This window comes from Alexandromys fortis, unplaced genomic scaffold (genome assembly GCF_014885135.2).
Source record: "Alexandromys fortis isolate MF-2015 unplaced genomic scaffold, M_Fortis_MF-2015_v1.1 scaffold_64, whole genome shotgun sequence".
In the NCBI taxonomy this organism is placed as follows: domain Eukaryota; kingdom Metazoa; phylum Chordata; class Mammalia; order Rodentia; family Cricetidae; genus Alexandromys; species Alexandromys fortis.
The window spans coordinates 3,392,407-3,419,269 of NW_026067976.1; the positions used below are offsets into that span (position 1 = coordinate 3,392,407).

Consider the following 26,863-nt stretch of genomic DNA (forward strand, 5'->3'; position numbering starts at 1 on the left):
AAAGCCAGTTCGTGTAGTAGGATCAAAAACCCATTGCCATTGTTCTTGAGTTCTCAGTAGTCCTCATTGTCCACTATGTTCAGCGAGTCCGGTTTTATCCCAGGCTTTTTCAGATCCAGGCCAGCTGGCCTTGGTGAGTTCCCGATAGAACATCCCTATTGTCTCAGTGTGTGGGTGCACCCCTCGCGGTCCTGAGTTTCTTGCTTGTGCTCTCTCTCCTCCTCCTGATTTGGACCTGAGAGTCTGAAAGACATCTATCCAGGCCCTTTTGTCTTTTACAGTTTCAATTGAGAAGTTAGGTGTAATTCTAATAGGTCTACCCTTATATGTTACTTGGCCTTTTTCCTAGCAGATTTTAATATTCTTTTGTTGTTCTGTATGTTTTAATATTTTGATTATTAAGTGGTGAGGAGACTTTCTTTTCTGGTCCTATCTATTTGGTGTTTTGTATGCTTCTTGTACCTTCCTTTATAGGCATCTCCTCCTTTAGTTGAGGAAAATTTTCTTCTATAATCTTGTTGAAAATATTCTTTTGAATTGGGATTCTTCTTTTTTTCTATTCATATTATTTTTGGTCTTTTCATAGTGTCCCAGATCGTTTAGATTTAGCATTTTTTACTGATGTATCTAGTATTGTATCTTCAGTGTCTGAGATCCTCTCTTCCATCTCTTGTATTCTGCTAGTGGTGCCTGCATCTGTAGTTCTGTTCACTTACCTAGATTTTCCATTCCCAGAATTTTCTCAGTTTGTGTTTTCTTTATAGCTTCTATTTTCATTTTCAGGTCTTTAACAGTTTTGTTTCCTTCAACTGGTTTTTTCTTGGCTTTTTTCTAACTTTTTTTTTTTTAAAATTTCCTGTTTAAGGACGTCAATCATCTTCATAAGGGTTGTTTAAAGGTATTTTTCTTGTGCTTCAGCTATGTTGGAATTTTCAGGGCTTGCTGTAGTAGCTGGGTTCAGGTGAGGTATATTGCCCTGGATGTTGTTGTGGTGTCTAGGCATCTGGGTTTGAAGTGATTTTAGGTCTACGTGCTGATTTCTGAGTTTGTCTTTGTTGGATGGGTGTTTTGTTCCTTGGTCTATGTTTCTTTCTCCTTTGGTCTTCTGGTCTTTGTGACCTGGAATTCTGGCAACCCCGTGTATCCTCTGGTCCAACAGGGATTCTATGTCTAGTTTGGAGGCTGAACTTCTGGCAGCTAGTGTGACCTTAGGTTGAGCAAGGGATCCTTGCCCGAATTGGGGGCTTGTTATGGCTGGCATGACCTGTACCTGAGCAGTGGATTTACGTCTGAGTTGGGGTCAGGGGCATGGCAGCAGTGGTGAGCAGTGTGACAGGAAGGGGTGACAGTGGATTGGGTGTTTGGGAACTGAACCAAGGGTGTGGGAGAGTTCCTTGGGCAGGCTGGCAGCTTACCTGTTCTCCTGACTTGATATAATTATATGTATGTGAGTGAGTTTGTGTGCTCACCATGTCCATTCAGGAGTCCAACGAGCTCCCTGGGCCTGGAATTATAGTGTTTGTGAGCCGCCATATATAGATGCCGGGAGATGGCTCCCTTGGGAATGAGCAGTCTCAACCATAGCGCCATCTCTCCATTCCAGGTGATGGAATCTTATCGGATCACTATTGTATGTTATGGTTAGTCATTGGCTGGGGATCACTGGCACATGACAATGCCATTTTGGTATGCTCAGTAGAACTGTTATTCTTGGGATATGCAGTAATTATTTTTCATTTTTTAAATAATTAGTTCTTTGTCCATTTCATATATGCATATAATAGATTCTGGTCACTTTCCTTTCTCCACCTCTCCTTTGTTGTTTCCTTTTTAATATTTTGAGGAACCAACATTGTTGTCTACCATAGCTAAACCATATTTTATTTCCTATGGGCAACACGCTAGGAATTCAATTTCTCTCATCTTTACTAAACTTTTTTTCCTCCCAGAGCAGAGGCTCAAATGCAGGCACGGTGTATGCTAGGTGAGTGCTCTACCACTGAGCGTCTGCCCAGCTAACACCAAACTTGCCATTTATTAAAAAATAATCATCCTAATGAGTATAAAGTGATAATGCATTGTGGGATTTCTTTCAAGAAAGCATTTTTCTATGTAGCTCTGGCTGCCTTGAGCCTTTGACAGTGGCTCTTCACAGTAAAGTACTGTTGTTGACTTTTCTCTAATATTTCCCCCATACAATGACTACAATGACTATTCAAATACTTGCCCAAGGAAAGCAAGCAAGTTAAAGTTATCTATCTATCTATCTATCTATCTATCTATCTATCTATCTATCTATCTATCTAGCATCTATCTATCTATCTATGTTGTTGTTCAGCTGTAGGAATTTTAAGCCATTATGGATTTGTTCGCTTCTGCTCAGAGTTATGATTTCAAGTATGTCCTCCTATGCCCTAGGCAGCCTTTTCACTCACACGATAGTATCCAGTTGATGGACAAAAACCCTTAACGGTGGTGTGTTTTTGTTGTCCTGATATGGTCTGGATAGATTTTCTGAGTTTATATGTTGGACATTAACTCTTAGTTTTATATGTTGATGATATCTGGGGAAGGGGAGCAGCACTGTGGGAGATAATTAGGGCTGACTGAGGTGTTCAGGATGGTGCCTCCCTGTGAGATTAGTGGCTCTGTAAGACTTGTGCTGGCATGCCTGCTTTCATGCCGTGTGGTGTCTGTCATGGAAGAAAGGCTTTTACCATACGGGCAACACCCTTGACAACAAACTTCAGTTTCCAGAACTGTAAGAAGTAATTATTTTTACAAATTATCCATATGCGGAATTTTGTTAGGGCCACACAAACTAAGGCAGTGTCATATCGAGGATATTATTGCCAAGTTCGATGTTGTGAAGGATTAGCCCTCCGTTTTCTTCTAAGAATTTTATTTTTAAAAGTGAAATTTATGGTGTAAGGGACCAACTTCATTTCTTGCCATCACCCAACATATATGTTAAAAGATGATTCTTTCTCTCCTAAAATGGTGTGGCAGTCTGCTGTAATCACTTGGTCATACATATGAGAGCTCATTGCTGGGCTTTTAAAAAAGCTCTCAAACAAACGTGTTTTATATTGCACTTCGAACAGGAATGTGCAGAGAGCTAATTCCAACACGTTACAATTTTGTCTGGCCAGTCGGAAAAGTCACTTTGTCTGTTAGTGCCAGTCCCAGATGAACCAAGAATAGCCAGACTGATGCTGCTACCTGTTGGTGGGCACCACCTGCAAATCATTCTGTTGGTATCTCTTGTACACGCAGTAGATCCCCCAATACTTTTTTAACCACAGATTTCGGGATTAACCGGTATATATACAATGAAATTATTTCCTATCCGCACTTCTACACACCTGATTTTTGAGTGTGAGAACAACAATGTGAAACTGTAGAAGGAGGCTGCAGGCCATTTGGTGAATTAGGTGTACAAGTAGGGAGACTGTTCTTAGTATCTAACAGGCCTCAGGACAGAGGTTCTGATAGGTGCACAGTCTCACCTGGTCCAGGCATGAGAGAGTATACCCATGACCACACTCCCCTTGACTTCTCTTCACCCCCAGAAACTTCTCTTTGGGGTGGTCCCCTTTTAAAAGCACAACTAAACATAACACTTCCTCTCAGTGGATGAAGTTAATACGGCACCTCCACTATAGCTGAAGGAGGCTTCATCCTGAGGCTCTGGCCAAACGAGGACCACTGGTGCACTATTGATCTCATGATGGCTAGCACTGGATCTTAAGTTTAATTTACTGTGCTTAAGCGATCTATAAGACAAGAATGCCTCTAACCTGTAGGCCTCAAATGCTCAAGGACAAATAACTTTCCAGAATGCTGGGGTCATTCTTATAATTGCCTGGTCTTGTACAATTTTAACGAAACTGCTGTTCATGTAAGATGACAAACCACATGTTTTTGTTTCTTTAAACAAGTGTGCTTGCTCATGATTGTATGTAGACGAGGTGTGTGCTCGATGATACGTCAGCAGGAACTATGTCAGGATGTGTGTTTGCCCTGACTGCACCGAGTGTGTAGGCCTCGTGAGTTGTGCTTTTATCGGCTTCCCACTAATGTAATTAGACCTTGTGGATTCCAAGTCTTGGGTGTAGATCTGGTGCGAGTATCTGCATTAAAGCCTCTTTTTTTTTTTTTTTTTTTGTTTAAAATGTATTTACGTCCAGACTGGTGAATCTCTGAATGTGAACCTCTAGGCAGAGAACTGAGGAAGGAGGCATAGGTTTCAAGGTGATCCAGTTGGCATCACCTTTCTTTTGGTGTGGGCTGATGGTTTCCAGTTTCCAAAGCCTGCTTGAGTCTCACTACAGTGCAGTTGGCTCCCACCTTTGGGAGGTATGGGCTAGTCATCATTGTTTTAAAAGTTTTCCCAGTGACGTTTCTGATCTGTGGAACTAGCTGAGAACCCTGGGGCAGAGCCACATCGCATTCCTCTGAAGTTCCCAGTTATAGGAAAGTCTTGGGGTCATAAAATGAAAAGCAACAGGTCTCAGGAGTGTGCTAATGCCTCAGAAAACCTTACACGTGTTCGGATAGGGGATGCAGAAGTGACACTGGGTGGGGTTAGAGAGAGGAGGGAATGTGAGACAGAGGAGGTGGCATTTCTCTTCCTACTACGGCAAGGTTTCTATCTGCAGATTTGCCCTCAAAACCAAAAACCAAAACAATCAAACGAAACCTCTGTGGCTCCTCACCTGGCCCCAGCTGGAGAAAGCCCATTCCACACACAGTTGCTGGTTACAGGCTTGGGTGTCCACGGGCCGTTTGGCCAGCTGAGTGCACATGTCATTGGACACCGGGGTAGAAATCCCAGATGCTTTCAACTTCTGACAGGTCACCCGGCGTGTCTGGACGCCTCCACCACAGCTCCGTGTACAGGCAGACCAGGAGGTCACCATCCACCTGAGGAGAAAGCAGACATGAGGGCAATTGCAGAGGATAAGGCCTGGGGGAAATAAACCTTGCTTGTTCTTCTCAATACACTTGGATGTTGATCTGAGGGACATTTCCCCAAGATTTACTCAGAAAAATGTAAAATGTCTACGCCGTGTCTCTGAAACCCAGAAATGCTAACTTGCTTTCAGATAAGGGTTTCTTGTTGTTTGTGAGACAGGGTCTCAGTATGTGACACAGCTGGGCTTTGGACTTGTGATGCTCCTGGCTTGATGCTGGAGTTACAGGCATGCACCATAGGCAGGATTTGGAGATGAGATTATACGAGCAGACCCTACAGGCCATCACCAGAGGGAAACGCATATGGGTGAAAGGTGGCAGAATGACCAGGGAACAGGAGCAGCCACACACCAGGGACTTTAAGAGGTACTGGAATATGGGGGTGATAAGGAGCAAATTCACCCCTAGTCTTTACAAAGAGCACATGGCCCTGTGGATGCCTTAATTTCTGGTCTTGGAAATGGATTTCTATGATGCCATTTGGATGACTTTTCCTTGCAGCCCCACAAAATTGCTAAAATTGGAACATTGACAAGGAAAGACTATATTGAGGGCTGGTTGCTTTAAGTTCCCCCACATGAGAGAAATTGTGGCTAGAAAGCTTTTAGTTAGAACTTACACTGCACTGTGTCAGGGAAGGACCCTTTCCTAGGAGAGCTGGGTCCAAACACATTACCTCTTGAGCTAGGAGGTTTCATGGAAGTCAAGGTTTTGTCTGGAACCTTGCTTCACCTTTCAGAAGTAGTCAAAGATCATTCTAGATTTTTAGGGTAATTCCTACCATTAGTAAGTCAGTGTAGAAGTCATATATCTTGGAGGGTTGCATGTGTAGTATAAATATCTATTCTCAGAATATAACAAGTCCCTAGGAGTAAAACTGACCAAAACTATGACAAATGAGCTTTCCTCATAAAGCCATTCTATAATCTGGGGACACTGTGAAGTCCTTAGTCCACAGTGTATATGCAGTCATGTAGGAGCCCTCTTCTGCACGCGTGCACATACAGATAATTATAGAGTCATGGTCCTTTCTTGCCAATTGTAGACTCCAGGAAGCCCCCGCCAGTTGTGATACAGTAGATGAACAGCTACCTGGGTTAGAGCAGATAGTCAGAAGATAGTTGGAAGATAGGGTCATGCCTATGGATGTACGAGAGGATGCTCACGTGGCCCTTGAGCGGGACTGGCGTTCTAGTCAAATGGAACCCTATGGGGCTTCCCCGCCAAGTGGGACCACGTTTGGTTTTCAAAAGAAGTGCATGGAGAGACTAGGAAGAGATTCCTTCTTCCAACAGGATCTGCAGCTGACTTAGTTTGTGGCAGTTTCTCAATGCCTTGGTCTGGGGAGGATGACTTTAAGTGGGTTTCTAGGCCAAGGAAATGTCGTGTTTAGGAAGCAGGCACAAGGTGTTTTAAAGCCACTGGAAGCATTGAAACCTAAGAAGAGATGGCCATTACTATGTCAGCTGCTGAAGTAAATTAGGCTGATTAGCTCTGACCATCACCAAATCAAATCACAGGGTTCCTGGCACGGGAAAGATCTCTTCTTCATTTCATGCAGCTTGGCAAGGGCGGTCTTCCAGATCCTTCTGTCCCTGGTGAATGTCAGGCCCGCGTTTCAATCAACTTTGATTTCTAAATATACATTTCAGTGATGTTTTCAGGAGCCGGGGTGGGGGTTTTGAGAAAGGAGAGCTATGGGCCGTGTTACTGTTCAGGAAGGGTATAAAAGGACATTAATCATTCCCGTGGAAACCTTCCCGTCAGCGAGTCAAACTGCTGATATTAATGAGTGTGTTTCATATTTCATGGAGTCTCTCCTAGTCTCAGCTGCTCCCTATGACTCAGCTGGCAAAACACAAAGCAGTTGCCGGAGCAGTATAGCAAAGCCCTACAGATAGGGGACCTTCAGATCCTAGCCAAGTCTCCTGGGTTGCAGAGCGCCATGCTGGTGCCAACTCCGACCCCATCCATTACCCGTTAGCTACTGCCTGAAGACCCGGGGATATGAGCTCAGCGGGACTCAGGGCTTCCTGATGCCAGAGTTAAACGAGCGAAGGAGAGGGTGGGTGTCATTGCAGCCTAACTACGAATCTAAAGAGCAGGGACTGCATCCAGAGTTAGAGCAGCTATAGAAAAATGGAGATGCAGTCCAACTTTAGTGAGATGCAACTGCTTGTAAAAAGGTAAGTTTTCCTTAAAATTAACTAGCAGAGGCATTTAGGTAGACAGAAAGGAAAAAGTCGGAGTTGAGCCCAGTAGTCCTTCTCTCTTCAGCTTTTCTATAGGAAATACGTTCCAAACAACCCAGAACGGCAGTTTATGACCGCAGGATGGGTGTCGCCTCTGGCCCCACCCTGGGACATACTTCTTTACTGGACAGACTCTCAGGACCTGACAGCCTAGGTAGCTTCTGCTGGCGGAATGGGAGGGAATGAGGAGAGCTGAAAGCAGGGGTCTACTTGGAGGCCATCTCTTTCTGCATGGTGCAACAGCTAGCTAATAGTCAGGGCCAGCGGCTGGGCCGGAAGGGCAGACGTACCGAGAAGGGCAGTCTCTCCGGTTGCAGGCAACAGGCTGCACGGCGGGCCGAGGCTTTCCAGCGCAGTGCTCAGGGTCAACCTCCGTGGTGTTCAGTAAGCACCTGAGGCGGGGCTGATGAACCCCTCTGTTACCACAGGATGCTGAGCAGGTCGCCAGTCTGTCCACAGACCACCAGTAATCTGTCATGGGGGGCGGGGAGAGGATCAGAGGGAAGAGGATATGGTGTTACTGCCCACGCATGTCCTTCTGGGCAGGGGAAAGATGAGTGAGCTGAGAGGGGCTGTGTAAACACGCCATCTGCTTAGGAGGTGGGGCGGCGCCATCCCAACAAACTTGGGCAAGGCCACTGGGCTCCAGGAGCCTCCGGCAGCTCACCCAGAAAAATAACGAACACAGAGCCCCTTTCCTCACGAAGTATGGTGAGGCCTGAGTAAGATGGCAGGAAAGGCCTGACTCCACAAGTACCAGGCCACAGTATTTAGCCCACAGTCACAGCGGTTATTATTTATTAATCATATTTGCTCAAGTCCTTCTTTTTTTTCATTTTGGTTCATCACAAAGTGACTTTATTTTTCTACAGAGAGGTAGAAATATATCAAGGTACTTAATCATGTTTAAAAGCATGGATTTGAGTTGGAATTTGTAAATTTTACAAAACACAGTCTATATGCGAAGAGTTCCCCTTTGTTTTTTATTTATTTATTATGTATACAGCATTCCTTCCATGTATGCCTGCAGGCCAGAAGAGGGCACCAGACCCCATTACAGATGGTTGTGAGCCACCATATGGTTGCTGGGAATTGAACTCAGGACCTTTGGAAGAGCAGGCAATGCTCTTAACCTCTGAGCCATCTCTCCAGCCCCAAGAGTTCCCCTTTGTATGAGACAGTGATGTGTGTGGAAGAGCCCTGCTCTGTGGTATCTCTGTTTGGGGACCTGTGACGTATTGCAGGGAAGGCTGTTAAAATAAACATTGCTTGGTATCGTTGGGGTTCACATTTGCTAATGCTTGTGTGTTACAAACACTGCAGATTCGTTTTCCTCTTTGGAGAGCCAAGCGGCAGGGGAGGTTGTTCCAGCAGTAGATCTGTGTGCTTAGAAAAAAAAAAAAAACTCTCTTTTCATGAAGCATCAGTGAAAGCAAGCCATCCTTCTCAGAGTCCTCAGTCTTGGGAGGACATCCATAGCATTTTGTTTTTCTCCACAGAGCTGCATACAGTGCGGTAGAATCAGCCCATGGAAAGCAGCCTCCCCCAGTTTCCATAGAGAGGCCAGCTTGGCCTTTCCTCCAGCTCCTTAGCAGCTCTGTGCAGTGAGTATGACCTTGCTGACCTGCCTGTGTTCCTGGAAGGCTCATGCCTGAGCCATGCAGGCTGCTTTAATCAGCGCTGTTTTCTTTTGTTCTTTTGGTGTATTTATTTATTTAGCCAGCACCAAAGCCAAAAGAAAGGTGCCTAGAAAGCCCTTTGCATGCGACTATGGCTGAACAGCCTGGAGTATGAGGCCTACGCTACTCTCTCTCCAGGCAGAAGCAAGTGACCCCACCCCGCTGGTTAGATCAAGATATACTTTTAAACAGAATCAGCAGGGAAGACGTGGATTTCTTAAAAATGTGCGGTGTGTAGTCTTTCCTAGTTAAATCAGCTTAAAGGAAGCGTGTGGAACTGACAGGGAGGCCCTCTCCATCCTGATTTTTCCAGGTTCAGCCGGGACAGGTCCCAGGTGCTCTGTGGTGGTAGAAGGTAAGGTTTCACGGCACAGAGACATTCCCCACGAAGAATATCAGTAAGTTCCACTAGAGAATGGATTCCCAAATAAGTCGCTGCTCCAAGCCTGGAGAGTTCTTACCTTGGATCACCAGAGACGCTTTCTGCGTGAGCGTTCCTGCTTCATTCTGAGCCAGGCAGCTGAACTCCTCCTGAGGCCCTCCACTGAGATTTGCCACCTGGAGGATTTGTCCTGCTCCCCAGATGTGGTGGGTCAGCCCCGGGGCAGTGGCAATTGGCTGGCCATTTTGGAACCAGGTGATGTTGGGGGTGGGGTGACCTTTGATGGGGCAGCCTAGAAGAAGAGAGAAGACATCCGTGGTACAGCCAAACCCCACATTCCTGGTGCGCTCATGAGGGTTTCCATGGCTCTAGGAATTGTACACATGTCACGGTCTTACTGATAGTGTTTTTATTATGCTTGTTTTTCCCAAGGAAAGGGGTGTTTTCACTCTCTGGACTTCTGGGAGGGCGACTATTCTTCATTCACACAAAGTGACTATTCCTCTTCTTGCCTCTACGCTGACTTCTGAAACAATGGCGCAATTGCCATAATTTGTTGAAAGTTTTTTTTTTTTTCCTGGTAGCTCTTCCACTGATTCATTTATAAAGGAAGTTTTTCTTTACATGGTGAGAAAAAAAAATATAATACTCTTAAGTAAGACTTAAGAATCAAACTTCTACCAATTTAAATCTAATCCCTGTCTCCATGTTATTTTATACTATTTTTGAAGTAATATATTGTCAGCAGTTACTAGGAAAATAATTTTATACATTGGCCTCATTTGTCCATAAATGAAGACCCTTGCTTTTTTTTTTGACAACTCTTAACCAGGCATGTGTTGGATATGTGCAACCTATTCTGTGTAGCTACAACATATTTTGATACATTAAAATTCTAAGATATTAAATTGAACACATATTATGAAATTGGTAAAATAGATTGCCATTGTGAGGAAAACCACATATCCTGTGGATCTGGGCACTTGCTAGATTTGCTGTTGTAGCCCAATGACTTAGCCTCACGAGAAAAGTTGTTTCGAAGCTCACAAACTGCAGAGAAACTGAGGTTTTCTTCAGTGTAGCTCAGCAAGTGTCCTACTTGGCACCTACAGTTCTGAGTATTAAGAAGGTAGTTGGGACAACCTCCTCTCTTCCAGGGAGCTCCCAGCTTGTATGAAATTAAGAAGACAAAGTAACGGGTGACTATTTGGATGTAGGAAGGGAACCAGCATGAGAGGAGGGATAGAGAGGATAGTACATGGGGGCAAATAAGAGCCAAGTGCAGTGAAACACACACACATATTCGTGCACACACCAATGAAAACCACGATTTTGCAAACTGAACAATATTTGCACAGTCAGAATTTGTATATTTCAATATCTATAAATCTTAAGGTAGAAGCACAAATGCAGGAATGGCATTTAATGCAGCAGCATGGCAAGGCATGGAAGTTCATTGGCCTTTTTATTTACTTAGTATGAATCTAAAATTATTCATAACTCATGCTTTCATTATTCCATTCATTAATGTTCAGGAATGACTCAGTATCTAAATAATTGCTTTCCCTATAGTTGGTCTAGTCAACTCTTTTTTCCACAAGTTAAACATAAGGTTGGGCCAGCCCATCATTTGTCTTCTAAACGGTTTGAAAAATACATTTATTTTTATTTTATGTTTATGAGAGCTTTGCCTGCATATATCCATGTATACCAAGTGCATATGTCTGGTATGTGCAGAGGTCAAAACAGGGTGGCAGATCCCTTGGAACTGGAGTAATGGATGGCTGTGAGCCACCATGTTATTGCTGGGAACTGAACCCAGGTCCTCTGCAAGAGTAGCCAGTGCTCTTAATTAATGAACCACCTCTCCAGCCCCTTTCCTAAATGTTTTATAGTTTACCAAAAAGTTTTGGTGGTTCACCTTCCCTCCTTTAGCCCTGTTGAAGTCAGAAATGATTTCTGACTTCACTTTTCTTGCCACTCTTGATTCTGAAGATTTTGGCTTGGTTGTCCTCTAGAAAGATGCTGCTGGGCACCCTTCCTGTTTTCTCTTTCTCAGATCAAATCAAGTCCTGAATTACAGATGAATGCCGCTCAGGTCAGAGGCTTTCTTCAGCCTCCCTGGCATACGAACTGTAGCTTCTAGTTCTATTCAGGGACTGGAAAGGAGGATAACGACATAGAACAAAAAGACTTGTCCCGCCCCCTCCCTCCCTCCATCCTGCAGATGGACAGCCAGCCATTCTGTTGGCTTTTTCTGTTGGGAAGAAAAGGGCAACAACACTCTGTGGCTAGATCCCTGCAAGTTTGAAGCAAGTTTACTGCGGAACCTAGCAGGCAACTGTATTTTGTCAGACCAGGCTGGGCTATTTTCCTGTACACAAGGACTTGAAAAAGGAATGTCTCGGTTCTTTAAGTTCTGCTAGGCAAAGTGGGCAGGGAAGGTGACTGACTTTAAGTGTCTGCTAAGTAGGGTTAAGGGTCCACCCCTGGGTCCAGTGGGTGGTTGGTTGGATGAATGTGGGTGGGTGGGTGGGGGTAGAAAGTGGCCCTGGGAATCTCTCCCTAAAGTTCAGGTTGGACTCTAAAGGGGTCCCAGATAGGCACAGAGGAGGCGTGGGTGTTTGAGGTCTTTGTTATAGGTTACTGAATACACATCCTAACTAGGGCACTCCCAAAGTCTCTTCTCCCTCCTAAGGCCACGGGCATTTGCTGGATAGATGATGGGATTTCTTCCACATCAGGACAGTGACCATAGAGAGAACACTTTCAATGTCTGAGACTGTTCATCATGAATTGAAAAATTGTCTTAGGGAAGTCCATCTTTGGTCTACTTTTCAGAGAGAGAGAGAGAGAGAGAGAGAGAGAGAGAGAGAGACCGAAAACATGAATTCTAACCAAAAACAAAGCAAAATTGTCTGCCTTTTCCATTGCTGTCTTATTTTTCAGTACTTTTGACTGCACACACAGGTATCTCCCTTAAACATCCTCAATAGTAGCATTCTTGGTGTACATGCAGTCAGGCTCCTGAGCTTTTATGTACACGTGTGTGTGTGTGTGAGTGTGTGAGTGTGTGCACCATGGTCTCTGAGGATTTCCAGCAGCAATAGTCAAAATAAAGGTCTAACGTGAATTCCCACTGTGTATGTTCCCAGAGAGTAATTATCCATGTTTCATTGCTAATGAGAAAACCTGCCTTGTAACGGGGTTCCCTTCTGTCACGGATATTTCTCATTTGTTAAGGTAAAGGACATATCAATCATTTCGTTTTGAAGTGGAGCACTCTCTCTGTGTGCCACATACAAGGACATCCAGAACTGGGCTATGTATTCCATGCCTCCAAAGAGGCCAAGTCAGGACTCCCAAGCCCCAGTTTCTGCACTGCCGAGAAGTACAGCAGTGTTTAGCGCAGGGGGAAGGAAGAGGGGTGGACACCTCTTTTTCCTGCATCCTCCTCTGCTTCGCAAGTGCTAGCCTTTCCTGTGACTTCCCGAGGAGATGGACCACTGGAGGGACGGACAGTCCTCAGTCCTCTGACCACAGCTGCTAAACACTGGGGGGGGGGGCGGTTGAGGGGAAGCAGTTGGAGAAAGCTGCCCAGCTAGTGAGAGTTCTGGCAGCAGAAAGCCTCCCTCCACCAGCAAAAGAAAATACCGCCTTAAGGCTCCATTCTTGGGCTTGCTGTGGTTCTCAGCTGAGCCATAGCCAGGTGGATGAAGCTTTGTGCTTTTAATTTTTCTTTTGCCATGGTCATCTCCTCTTCCTCCTCCAACATACTGACTACAGTAAACGATGTTTAGAGGGAAGATAAGCCAAATAAGAAAAAGTATATAAAGATTCTTAGTTCTGATCATTGTTACCTATAGGTAACCTATATAGGCAAAACCATGTATCCTCCGAATGTCTATAAAGTCCTTGTACACTGATAGGAAGCAGAGAAGAAGCCAAAGGGTATTTGGGCCTAGGAAGCATGAGTCAAAGGTCAAGGAATTCACTTGCTCCACACAGGACAGAGTCAGCGGGCCCCAGCGAGGCCAGGAATTCCGCCCAGCTGATGCTCTTGCTTCTATTAAATCTCCTCACTGGCTTTCATTAGCTCCGTGTCTTTACTGTGCATTGATTTTTTAGAACTGTAGTAGCCTGTTTCGGGGAAGCAGCCCAAGTCTGACAGGTGAGATAAACACTGGGTAGAAAAGTAGGTGGCCTGTTGGCCCTGGCTTCCAGTGTTCTTGCATGCTGTAAATACAGGAGCCGCTAGGGACCTTAAAGTAACCCGATAAGGCTGCTTTGGAGGCACCATCTCCAAAGAGGCTCTGAACGCACAGTGATCGCCGTTCAGTGGATATTTGTTGTTGCTGTTGAGTTAAAGAGCTGGAAACCACCAGGAGCTTTGGCAAGCAGCTTGGCTTGTGGACTTCTTCGTAGAGAAGAAGCCAACTCTAGATTCATTAGCTGTCTGTCACTCGAGTGAGCCACAGATCCAGAGTTCATTTTCATGAGTCCTGAGCCTTAATGAGCAGAAGTAAGGTTTAGAACGTATATCCCCGCCCTCCCCCCACTTCTCCAGATAAAAAGCATTAAAAAAAAAGTAGCTTAGGCTGATAAAGCAGTCACAGAGCAAAGACTGTATCTGGGCTTCCAGGAGCCCATGAGGAAGAAAGCCTTAGAAATGGGAATGCACATTCCGAGGGAGGAGGAGAAAGCGGCGCTCTGGGAATTTTTACTTACTTCACTGCTATCTAAAGGAGAGGAAGGCTGTGGCAGGTTGGGACATGCTGTGTAAAAATATTAAAGACGTGGCATGATTACTTCATGAGCTGGCTCCAGGCCTGTCAGCATTTTCATTATAATCCTGTGTTTTTCGCAGAGTTAAAAACGTTACTATAAAAATGATGTGTGCTGGGATGAGACTTGGCACCCGGCGTAGTCAGTCTGGAAGGCCTTTCCTTAATTTAATTTTACAAAACTGGAAAACACTCTCGCGGTACTTTAGAATTTATAGAGGCCTTTCTGGTCTGCCAGTGGTCTGAGAGGGTGTGGGGGCCCAGGCTAGGGCCATGGGGTGACCAACCAGAATAGGCACGCCATTTCACTGCCCCTTCTGGTCCCTGCTTTTTTTCAGCTTGGGTCCCCCCGGGCAACAAGTCTCTAAAATAGCAGAGAGCGAGGGGGGAACTGGCACCAGGCAGTGGGCTGGGAGAAATGATGAATTTATATTGGAAAACCCCAGTTCCTGACTCCCCATTTGTCAGCTGGACCCCAGAAGGCCATGGAAGACAAGCCACTTTAATTTTCACTCGGATTTCTGGGACCTCCCAATAAGCTGGTCAAATAACCAGGCTAAGACTATTCCCATGCACATGTGCCCAAAGAAAACTAACTTTAAAACATTCCTGGAAAAACAGAACTACACAAGCCCGTTTTCCATTCCCCAAATGTCTCTCTACCCCTAAGGGTAAGCTTTGGGTTTCCATTGGCAGGGGGTATACGAATGTCTCCCATGCTCCTGGGCATCTGGTGGAAGAATCTGATATATTTCTCAGCATGAAAAGTAGTTCCAACCAGATTTATGACTTGATCAAGGCCTTTCTTTCTCTATAATGATTTAGGTATTGCTGGTCGATTGCCCTTATGTGTATCCTAGGATCTGATAATTCTCTTATAGGTCAACAAGGTGAGATGCCTATGTCTGAGGCACAGGCACCCTCAGTCTTGGCTATGAAAACAGGATTTCATTGTGGAAGGTGGAGTTTGGGGTGTTGAACATCATACTGGTTCAGGGATGCCTGGACCTCATTTCAGAAGGGGGGGGGCGGGGAGAGAAGAGGCGAAGGCAAGGTCAAGAAAATTGGTTCAATTTTTAAAATTCACAGTAAGAATTGTTTTAGATTTAACTTATCACACGTGGATAATACACAGAATTCCCCCGTGTCCCTCTCTGCCAGTAGGCTCTTGGCATAAAGCTCACCTCTTAAAAACACATCAGCATTTTTAAAAAGGTTCAACTTTCTGGGTTTATAAATCCCTGGTTGACTTTACCTTCAGGCTGCTGGCAGGTGCTACCCGGCCAGCGGGAGGGGAGGACAGCATGGCCCCAGGGAGGCCTGGTTGCCAGCTGTGTGGGGCTCCAGGAGGAGTCTCAAGTCCACTGACAGATGCCTGCCCGTGAGTCCCCAGACGTGGATCACGTGGGGCCACACTTCTTAAGCCAGAGCTCTTCTCTCTGTCTACGTAGTCATTCCCAGCAAGCCATGCTCTGCACGGAAGGAGGCTGGTGTTTCATGTTTGGTTGGAAATGAATCCTTACTTCAGGACACTGGGAGTATCACTGAGGAGCAACTACCCTGACATGGAAACAGCAGGAGCGGGGTAAAAGCTATGGAGCCTAGGCAGTGTGCGCGCTCTCCTGAGCAAAGTAGCGGCGCTCACTCCACGTCAGCCAATGGGGAGGCAAGCTAGAAAAGAACCAGATTGGGTTGGGGAGTAAGCCCAAGTCCACTGCTGCCTAGAGCCAACATGCCTTCATGAGCTCAGGCTAGGTTTGGCTCTGTGTACCGGCAAGAGCCCTCGCGAAAGAAATAAAAACCCATCTGCGCGCACACGCAAAAGGAGCCTCCACTTAGAGCCCTGGATACACCGCATTTCAGTTCATTTCTACTGAACCAAAGCCACAGAACAGCAGCGGAGATGAAGAATGGCTAATATTCATAGCAGGTATCCTGAGAGGCCGCACTGGGGTTCACTGGCGGGGCACAGGAAGGAACAACTGCTGACGAGGAATTCCAGAGTGCGGTGGAGGGGTGGGGCTGCCGGGGCAATGCGAAGACCTTTGGTGAATTTATTATTTGCGCATAAGCCTCATGGGTCCTGAGGCTCCAGGAACTTCTCAACAAAGTAAAGAAAATAATAAACACTGTTAGTGAAGCGAATAAAGATGAGAGCTAAGCGGGCAAGCTGGAAGAGGCATGAGAGCCACAGAAAGGTTCGGGAAGAGTAAGGACAGAGGTCCCCAGCAACTGCGAGGAAGGACGCTGTGGGCTGGCAGCTGCTGGACAGGAACACATCTGGCCCATGATGTCTGGCTTCTGGCAGGCAGGCTCCAAGAGTGTGTGGTTTTTCTGGGACCCATAAATAGAGATATCTTTAGAAGAGGAGGTCAGAAACCCACAGCTCGTATTGGGGCACGCATAACGGCCATGCGAAGTGCTGATGGTGGCTGCTCAGATGTGTTAATGGTTGTTTGCTATCTACATTTCTGATGTTTCTTTGGTGTCTGATCTGCTTTGGGTATGGTTTTGGATCTACCATGGTCCTATATAACCCACAGATTCCCTTGGAGCATTTGGATAGGTCGCATGGTTCAGATCATGTGGGAAAATTCTCAGTTTGGAAAGAACCCCTTGGATGTAGAGCCCTAAACCCAGGGCTGCCTCCTTAGGGAATCTGGCATTTGGAGAAATCTAGGCCTGGGTGAGGCAAAACCACATACTGTCTAGATGGGAGCAGGTAACTGCTGGGCTGAATTTCTTCCTTTCTGGGCTCCTTGTTCTACAGAGCATTCACGTCAGGAGCCTGGGGGCTGCAGTGGAGAATACATCTGGAAAGGGCTGTGTACTCCGTCTCTGTAAATGATGGCAGTGTCAGGCCCCAAAGCCAGCATTCTCCTGGAACTGGTGAAACAGGTTCTTCTCTACCAAAGCAGCCAGTTCCCTTATCACCGGCAGGAGCCACAAATGGTCACTTGTGGTTCTTTGTGGTGCCTATTAGCACGCCAGAGAGCATGTGTTCTCCAGGGTCCCTCGAGCACCCCAAATGTCTAATCCTCCTATTAGCACACCAGAGCGCATGTGTTCTCCAGGCTCCCTCGAGCACCCCAAGTGTCTAACCCTCCTCACCTCTTCCTCCAACATAACTGTCTCCAGCTCAGGAGATTCCTGTCCCCCAAGCTGCTTGTTTCCTTTTATATCCCTGATATTTCAGCTATCCTCTCACCCCTCTTGTTTTCACCTCTTGGTCCCCTCTTTGTCTTCGTCTCTCACTCACCCCTCCCCACCTCTTCTCCTGGCCAGGCCCAATTGGCTGACCTTGTTCCATCTTCTACTTTCTCTCTCTGCTCTGAACTCTTACAGATGCCTCTGGCTGTACTCTCTTTCATATCTACAATGAAAATATCCCCCTCAACCATACCTGGACAGGTCAGGTCATCAGTTTATACAGAGAGGGGGCTGAATGTTCCCACAGCGCTTCCCAAAGGTGTGTCTCAAATATGGCAAAGACATAGAACCCTAAAGGTTTAGGATTAGACAGAACAGGGGCTCACAGTTTGGACACCTATATTCTACTTTAATAGCTAGAATTAAAATTTTCTTAAAATCTTATCCTTAAATCTTTCTAAAGACCAAATATAAGAAATCCTGGATAATATATACAGGAAAACCATGTTTTCCTATAGTGATGGATTTTCCCCTCCCCATATGTATTTTCGGGTTATGATGGTAGGGAAAGAGTGATCAGCAAGGCTCTGAAATGACAAGTGTTTACTATAAGATGTTTATATAGTAAATCTCTCAAAAAACTTGATTCAAAACTGAGTAGTAGATTAGTGTCACTGCTGCTAGTAAGAAAGCCACGGGCAGGAGTGGTGGGTTTTTATCAGGGAAGGGCTAGATAGGGAATACTGTAGACTGGGGCCATACAATCTCTGTCATTGCTCAGCTTTCATTGTCATTTGAAAGCAACCACAGACAACGTCTAAATGAATCAGCATGGCTGCGCCCAAATATAACTTTATGTGAAGAGGTGGCGGTCTAGAAGCTCCCGTCTAGGACATGAGATCATTAGGGTTTCTGTATGCTGAGAACAAATGGTCCAGTAAAACCACTAAATGCCTGTGCACTACATATTTTTACCTCCAAAGAAAACAGCCATTTTCACCAGAGAAAGAATTTGATACCTCTTTTCCTAGTTAAAAGTCTCATTTTGCTGCTTTTAAAAAAATACCAGCCCAAAGTTCTTTATGGACCAAAAGTTCAGAAAAATATGACAATTAAGAAACCCCTCAGTTCCCACTACCCAGAGGAACACACCTCTAGATATTGTCCTTCCAACCCATAGATGCACATATCTCACTAGGTAACTTAGAGAATCTTGGAGCCTTCCCATTAATACATAGGAGATCTACCCATCCTTCAAAACTGTTGCCAAAGAGTCTTTATGTAAATGTATCATTACCTTTTATTTATGGTATCTCTACAGAGAATTAGGTAATTTCCATTTTGTCATGAATATAAATTATGCTAAGGGAAAGTTCTTAGCAGCTCTGTGCCTGAGTTCTGATGGCCCTTACATCATCTCACTGAAGGAGCACTGACGGGTTAATTAGTGTCACTAAGAATATTGATTATGTATTGCCAACTTGTCCCCCAGAAATGTCATGCTAATGCATATTTTGGGCAGCAAAGTATGATGGTTGGTGTGTTTCTCCATTCTTGAATATTGTAGTCAGTAGGCAGAACCATGGCCTCTGTCTTCAGAAGTTCCCACCACAAACCAGGAAACCTGTGAACATGCTACTTTATAGGTAATTTCTCTTTTCAGATGTGAGTAAGAAAGTATCTATCTACTGGGTAGATTATTTTGGAATATCAGGGCTAGTCCAATGCAATCAGAGGGGTACTTAAAAGAGCAGAAACAGAGGTAGAGTTAGAGAAAATTTGTTGTCCTCTCTGTCATCCTTAAAGATAGAACAATGGTCACAGTCTGAGAACTGAGGCGGCTTCTAGCAGCTGGTGAGGCAAGGGGACAGCTGTCCCTTCAGAGCCTCTGGAAGCTTGGCCAACCTTGACTTCATCCTAGCAGTGTCTGTTCTGAAACTTTGATCCCCACAATTAAAAGAGAATGAATTTGTGTTGTATGAGACCATGAAGGCTGTGGTACTTTGAATCAATTGTTACAAATTTCCTACTCAACAAATAACATTTTCTTTATATGCTTTACTTTGATTTCAGTAAGATTGGGCCTTCTGTTATCCCTTTGTATACAGTCATTAGGTAAATGCTGATGGATCACAGATCTCTTAGAGATTCTGAAGGAAGTTCTATGTTCTTTTATGAGAAACAAAACACATTTGCACATGCACTTGGGGCCTAGAAAGTGTTTTAAGCTCCTGGACCTAGGCTAAGAATCCCCATGTAGACAGCGGTAGTAGAAAGGGTACCAACAACATTCTCTTACTTAAAGTTAGAAGTCTACAATATAGGAGTACTTCCCACAAGGTACCAGGTAAGAGATGACATTGTGAGATTGCTTCCCTGCTTATGGCAGCAGTCAGAGTCCTGGCTAACCCCATGCTTCATGCCCCAGGGTTACAAAGTCTGGGTAGCATCTAACACTTATGCTCCTTGCTCTCTACTTTCTTCTCTTTCGCTTCCAAGTCTGGAGGCAATCTGTTTTCTGTAGTGTACCAGAAATTTCCCAACTGCTCACCTTTCCTTCTTAAACAATTCAGTCCAAAACCCACTGTGTGAGGCTGAGGCAAAGTTCAGATAGGGGAAGTTGAGATAGTTGAGAACAAGACACTAAGTCTGGGCAGTGAAATCCCAAGTACATGATGTGGAAGGTTCTTCTATGTGTTGCTTTTATTGGTTAATGAATAAAGAGACTGCTTTGGCCTATAGCAAGGCAGAACTTAGCTAGGTGGGAAAAACTAAACCGAATGCTGGGAGAAAGAAGGTGGAGTCAGGGAGAAGCCATGTAGCCCTGCAGGAGACAGAAACCAGAACTTTACCTGGTAAGCCACAGCCTCATGGTGGTACACAGAGTAATAGAGATGGGTTAAATTAAGATGTAAGAGATAGACAATAAGAAGTTAGAGCTAATAGGCCAAGCAGTGATTTAATTAATATAATTTCTGTTTGGTTACTTTGGAGCTGAGCAGCCAGGAACAAATGGCCCTCCTACAATAAGTACACATAGGGTGTTGCTCTGGTTTGAGTGTGTACTCCCAACCAAACATACATGTTGAAAGATGTGGTGTTTAGAGGTGAAACTTAGTGGTGTTTGGTTCAGAAGGACAGACTCCTTATAAATGCCCAAGTGTTTTCTTACAGGAACAGCTCAGAAGGAGGAGTTTGGAATCTTTTCTTTATGTTTGCTTGTCCTTCTGTTTTCCACCAGGAGTCGAAGCAGAAAGACATACTCACCAAGAGCTAAGAAGATGCCCATGATGTGCCCTTGGGGGTTTCAGTTCCCTGAACCACAAGCTCCTAGCCCCACCCCCAAATTTTCCTAGAGTTACTGAGTCTCATCTATATCTATATCTATATCTATATCTATATCTATATCTATATCTATATCTATATCTATATATTAAATAGCAACAGCAAATGGACTAAGATGCTCATGGTGGTGGTTTGGTTGATGGTGAATGAATGCAAGTGGGGTGAGAATGTGTGTGAGGCCAAGAGACAGCAGTGAGAGGAGATAGCCTATGCAGAGAGGGCTTGACCAAATCACTAAATGCATTAAGAACAGTAGAGGCCACATACTTACAAATAAAGAGGAAATGGAGATCCATTTCTGTAGTGCTGGGCCAGAATTGGAGGCTGAAGGGAGAACTCATGGTTTAACATGGGGGCAAATACAGAAACTGTAGTCTTGGAGCTGCATGTACAGCTATGCGCGTACATGCATATGTGCTGCCAACAGTGGTACCACAGTAGCACCTTCTAGAACTATTTTCTAGGTCGGGAATGGGGAAAGTCTGAGGGGAGCCTGGAAGTACTGGGGTTCTCAGGGGATGACATGACAGTGTCAGGAGATACAGGGTTTAAAGCCTCGTTGGCTGCATCTGGGAATTTCTTTTACTAAAATAAAAATCACAGCACAAGATGATAGTTCTCTGGATGGCAGGAATTCACGAATTATGCAAATACATACAACCTTTAAGTCTACCTTAGAACAGAATATTTGAGTCAATTTGAAGTACTTCCCTATGAATATGACTGATGACCAGAGAAATTAAATAACTTTGCAAAGGAAAACCCAACAGACATTTTAGCAAGCAATTAGAATTCAAATCAGCTATGAGGGTGCAGCAGCTGCCATGATCACATGACTGGGTACAAGGTGATGAACCCAGTGCCAGGTGCTTGCTCCTGCCAAATACTCACAGCCTGAATTTAATTATGAGGTGACGTCAGACACCTGAGTTGAAGCATACACTGTCCAGAAGTCTGTGCCCTTCAGAAGTATTGTCGCAGAGGTCAAGGAAGTCCAAGGAACTGTTCAGCTAAGAGAAACAGCAGCTGAACACAATGTGCTATCAGAGTTGGATTCTTTTACTATAAGGATGCTACCGGGACAACTAGCTAACCTTGAGGGAGTATATACTGGGTAATGGGGTCAGAAATATACTCTCAAATGGATCAAATGGGAAAATTAATATTATCCTGTCAAGGTGTAAAATTGAGACTGTTTCACAACAAAAGTTCATTAAAGAAAAATGTCTTATATAAAATTAATATAAGATAACACAGGAATGGAGAACACAGTCTGCTGTCTGCCAAGATCTTGGATCTTGGGTGTGAATGCTGGCTGCTGCAGAACACAGGCCCTGGGCAACAGAGCAGGTGATGTCTCAGAAAACGGGCTTATGGACTTAGTGATCTGAGTGCTCACACACAGACATGATTTCCCAGAATGCTTCCTTTTGCTCTCTCCCCAGGGTTTGCTCTGCAAACAAGTGTCTCCGTTGTCCATCAGACCTTACAAATAGTTCAGTACATGGGATTTTTCAGATGCTGATGACTTCTTTCCCAATTTTAACAGCTCTTCCTTACAGTTGAACAAAACTAGTTTATCAATTGATTGATCATAAAATTAAGAGTTCTTTGGAGCAAAGTTCAAATGGCCAAATTGTAGTTGTCTGAATAAGCAATGCTCTACTCCCTAGGCCCAAAGCAAAGAGAGTTCAAGATGACCCCAGAATAGCTTTTGTGCCTGGAAGTAATGAAGTTCTCAAGGATATGACAGAGATACAGAGGTTATTTTAAAGTCTCATTGGCTGCATCTGGAATTTTCTTCTTTTCAACATCAAAATAAAGAGATGAGCAAAGACAGCTCTCTGGATGGCAGGAACTCATGAATTATGTAAACATAAACAAATTTTTATGTTCAGAGTAGAACACTTACCCCTTGGTATGCATGAGAGGACAGTTTCTGGACCCCTTTGGGTATAGAAAACAGGAAACGTTAAAGCCTCTGCATAAAATGGCATAGTATCCATATGTCACATGTACACATCCTCCTGTGTGCTTTGGGTCTTATCTAGTCATGCGAATGCTATATAAATCATTGCTACACTATTTTATTTAGGGAGTAACAATGAGTAGAGCCTGTGTGCTGAGCTCAGACATGTTTATTTTTCCTGACTATTTTTGGTATGTATCTGGTTGAATCATTGAATATGGAACTCATGGATATGGAAAACAAAATATATCATTTCATAATCAAATCAAGTTTTGTGTGGAGCATGGTTAGGTTCTAAAAAAGTTCTGCAGTGTTTTATTAGTAAAGACTTTGTTTACTCAGCCTTCCCTCCATTTTTTTTATTTTTTATTTTTTTTGTAATAGCTTTTTCTCTCTGCAGTTGTACCATCATCAGGATGATTTCGGTGTCCTTAGCAGAAGGGATTCACTCTAACCTGTGACACCCCGAATCTTCATTATAGCCCCCTGAATTAACTGTGCTGAGCCAGCCTCTGAACCATGGACCTGGGCAAGGATCCGAAAGGCCAGTAAGGTTTGTTAGAGTCGAGAACGAGATTATAGGGCAGGAACGAAGAGGCTGTGTGGTCTTTGTTGTGCATTGAGAAGTGCCATGGTCACCTTGCGTGCCTACATTCCTTTTTCTGGGCTCAGGAAGCTGGCAGGACAACAGACACAGACTCGCACTGATTTATCGGTCTTGATACCACTTCAAAGACTCACATACTGCACACAGTGGTTCCTGCCAGGGTCCAGAAGGGCCTCAAATGAATTTGTGGTCTTATCTCCTTGGAAACAAAATGTACAGGGAGCTCATTATTTCTGAGCTGCCTGGCCAAGACAGAAATAAGGAATTTCATAATTACAATGGATTTTCACATAAAAGCCTTCTTGGTAGAATGACTTTGGGGTTGACCTGTCTTTCATATACCTTTCAGGAACAAGGCGTTGAAAAGGAAGGTAAAAGAATTTGAACTGTTATGAGGATGTAATACAAGATTTTATTTCACAGTTCAGCTACTGTAATCATCCTTTGTTCCCCTGTGGCCATATCCACCTCCTAGGATTTGCTCTCATAGACTATCCCAGGTGAGGAATAACCACAGATAGTCAGGAGAATTCCTGTGTGTGTGTGTGTGTGTGTGTGTGTGTGTGTGTGTGTGTGTGTTTCAAGACAGGGCTTCTCTATTTAACAGCCTTTGCTGTCCTGGAACTCCCTTTGTAGACCAGGCTGACCTAGAATTCACAGAGATCTGCCTGCTTCTGCCTCCTGAGTGCTGGGATTAAAAGCTGTATTTTAATTAAAAGCTGTATTCCTTGCCGGGATTTTAATGATGCCAAAATATTATTGTGGTTATTCCCTTTGCCTTCTTTGTACACACACAGGGGAGAAGGCTTTTTAAGCTGGCCTCTGTTGAGGCTCAGCAGAGTTGGAACCCAATCTGTACACTCTAGAGAGGCAGAGACAGTACAGACTTCCTGGTACAACAGACATTTGTGGGACTGAGCCATATTTCCAGGTTTTGGTCATTATATTTTGCATATTTCATAACTCTTCCTGATACCTCTCTCTCAACTACCTGGTTACTTACAGTGTTGTCTGCAAAGTACCTCTTTGAAATAAAAATAGTTAAGTTAAACCACAACTTCAGTCCTTTTAAATAATACACTTTAAACTCTATAGTCCTAAATATGGGAGGAGACTTCCAGGATTCTACACTTGCAGGTCCAGTGAAGGGCAGAGGAGGAAGTTGGGGAGTGTGTGTGCGGTGAGATGATTTCCACTTACCCATGAGCTGTAAAGGAGCATAGGGAAGGTGGAAGCTGGGTAGTGTTTCTCCTGCTGTACAGCAGACAGAAGCTTACTGTGTAAGAGGGGAAACTCACCCAATTTCTACAATATTAGCCAAATCCCCATCTCTAAACTCTGTCTGAACAGTACATGTAAAGGTAGAGCAGGGAAACCCTGCCCCCCTCTCCCCAGGGGGGTAAGGTGAACTTCACTGGTGATCAGATTCAGCTGAGTTTTACTTCCACAAACATCAATTATTTACAGAGGAATCAAGGCTCTGGACTCCAGAGGTCCAGTGTGGGGCTTAAAAAGGGGAAAGTGTTTTTGGCTTTATTTGCATCTTCATGGCTCTCCAGGAGGGCCGCGTGTGGCTCCAGTGCCCACCTGTGCTTTCTTGGCATGTCTAGTTCTATAGATCCTTCTTGATGCCATGTAGCTCCCATTTCTTCACGTCTTCTCAGATGCCACTCTCTAGGGCAGACTGCATCATATTTCCCCAGTACCCCTTACAGAGAAAATACTTCTCTATTCCAGTGTGAGGCAAGGAATGAGAAGGAACTATTTTTAGCTGGAAGGGCATCATAAGTGGTCTAGAATCAGAGCTTCACCCTTGCCTTAGGGTCCCAGGGGCCCTACTTTGTGGTCATTCCTCTGAAATGGAGGTTATTGACCCATTGTACTAGGAGGAAAGGAAGCCTCAGAAAGGCTATGCGATGCGACTGGACTAAAGAACTAGTCACATTTGCTTTACCCTTTTGGCTGAGTATTGGCCCAGACCTCTTGACTAATTTATCTGAGATAAGCTGCAACTCTTAAAGAGAACTTGACTGAAAAGTAAGTGTAGTTAACAAGCAAACAGGTAAAGACATAAGAACAGGTGTAAGATGTGTAAGTTAATGGAAAGGAAGGTTGACTGAGGCCTGACTCTACCTTTCTCTTTATCCCTGCCCCTAGGACATGGCCACCAAGTTTCTTGGCTTTAAGACTCTTAACCCTCCCCACTCTGCTACTTCCAGAAGGGAAGGGCTGGGACAAGAGCAGTACAGTGGTGATGACCTACAGGAAATGGGCAGATACCATGTGCAGAGACAATACTGTAATGGTTCAAATACTGTATTTACAGAGACAGGAGGGCTGGCATGATTTGCCCAAGGCTATTCTGCTGTCAGTGGGTAGTGGAGCCATGCTTGCAGGTTCTACAGCCTACTCTGATCATGCGCTAAGCTCTGACAGGCATGGGAAGGGCCCCATTGGGCAGCGTGGGCACTAAAGGATAGAAGGGAAGAGGTCTTCCCAAGAGGACTGAGCCTCTGTCTTTTATTATTAATTTTCAGAGTGATGGAGGAGGGTCATCGATCTGTATATTACTCTCATTGGTTAATAAAGAAAACTGCTTGGCCTTATAGGTCAGAACATAGGTGGGTGGAGTAGACAGAACAGAATGCTGGGAGAAAGAAGCAGATTCAGGCAGACTCTATAGCTCTCCTCTTCAAGATGGACACAGGTTAAGATCTTTCCGGTAAGCCACCAACTTGTTGTGCTACACAGATTATTAGAAATGGGTTAATCAAGATGTGAGAGTTAGACAATAAGAGGATAGAGATAACGGGCCAGGTAGTGTTTAAAAGAATACAGTTTCCATGTAATTATTTTGGGTAAAGCTAGCCAGTAGCCGGGAGCCCTCCCGGGTGGCAGGAAGCAGCCCGCTGCTCCTACTACATCAGAGCAGCTGTTTAAGCCTCCTGTCTCCTTCTATTACACTGTTCTCTCATCAGCAATACTGGGCAGCTCTTTCTATGTAAGAGGTTCCTTCATGTCAGGGGCACACCTCTGTGATCCCACCCAGAAGGTACCACACTTGAACCCGCTAATAAGGCACCCATCTTCTGAGCAACTTCTTAACACCGGAGATAGCCACCAGCAGCTGTCCCTAAATTCCTTAGGACGCCTTTGTAGCAACCGAAGTGCTATGGGCAAAAGCAAACTCCTGCTAGCTTTCACTTTTGTACGGAGCACCAACCTAGGCACGCTGCACATAGCTTCTCACTTCACCCGCACGAGAACCAGTTCTGTGGGCTGGGCTATGCACCAACGAGGAGCCAGATGCTGTGGACTTGGAAACAGGTCTTCTAACTGATTGGCCTTTTCCTCTGCAGGCTGGCTGAGAACCGAGGCAGGAGGGTCTGTCTCTCTTTTCACAGATTATAACAAGCCCTGGCCACAATCCTGCCTTTCTTGTCTATGGTCTGCCTCTGGGCTCTTCAGCCACTGTAAAACTGCCGCTCCAGCACCACACAGACACAGAGGGGCCACAGAACACTACGGGGTGTTTTCAAGAGCCATTTCAGGGCGAGGAAGGATTTATTAGGGCAAGTGTGGAGGTCCTCACTTTCCCAGGACTTTCAGTACCTGTCTATTTTGGGGACGCCAGGCTCATTCACATCGTCCCTGTTGGGTATGCTAGGGAGGGCACTGGCTTGGGAATTCTGTCTTGGTGCCAAGAAAGGGCAGGAGC

At 44.8% G+C, this 26,863-nt stretch overlaps 1 protein-coding gene across 1 annotated transcript in view; it reads right to left on the reverse strand.

Annotated features, from left to right (window-relative positions):
- The window catches only part of Adamtsl1 (ADAMTS like 1), a 919,831-nt gene that overhangs the window by 11,353 nt on the left and 881,615 nt on the right, over positions 1–26,863 (reverse strand). Inside the window, exons 25-27 of the mRNA XM_050157409.1 lie at positions 9,370–9,582; positions 7,520–7,700; positions 4,719–4,926 (exon numbers count right to left, since the gene is read on the reverse strand). Coding sequence (XP_050013366.1) covers positions 4,719–4,926; positions 7,520–7,700; positions 9,370–9,582 — 602 coding nt within the window. The remainder of the gene's footprint in view (positions 1–4,718; positions 4,927–7,519; positions 7,701–9,369; positions 9,583–26,863) is intronic.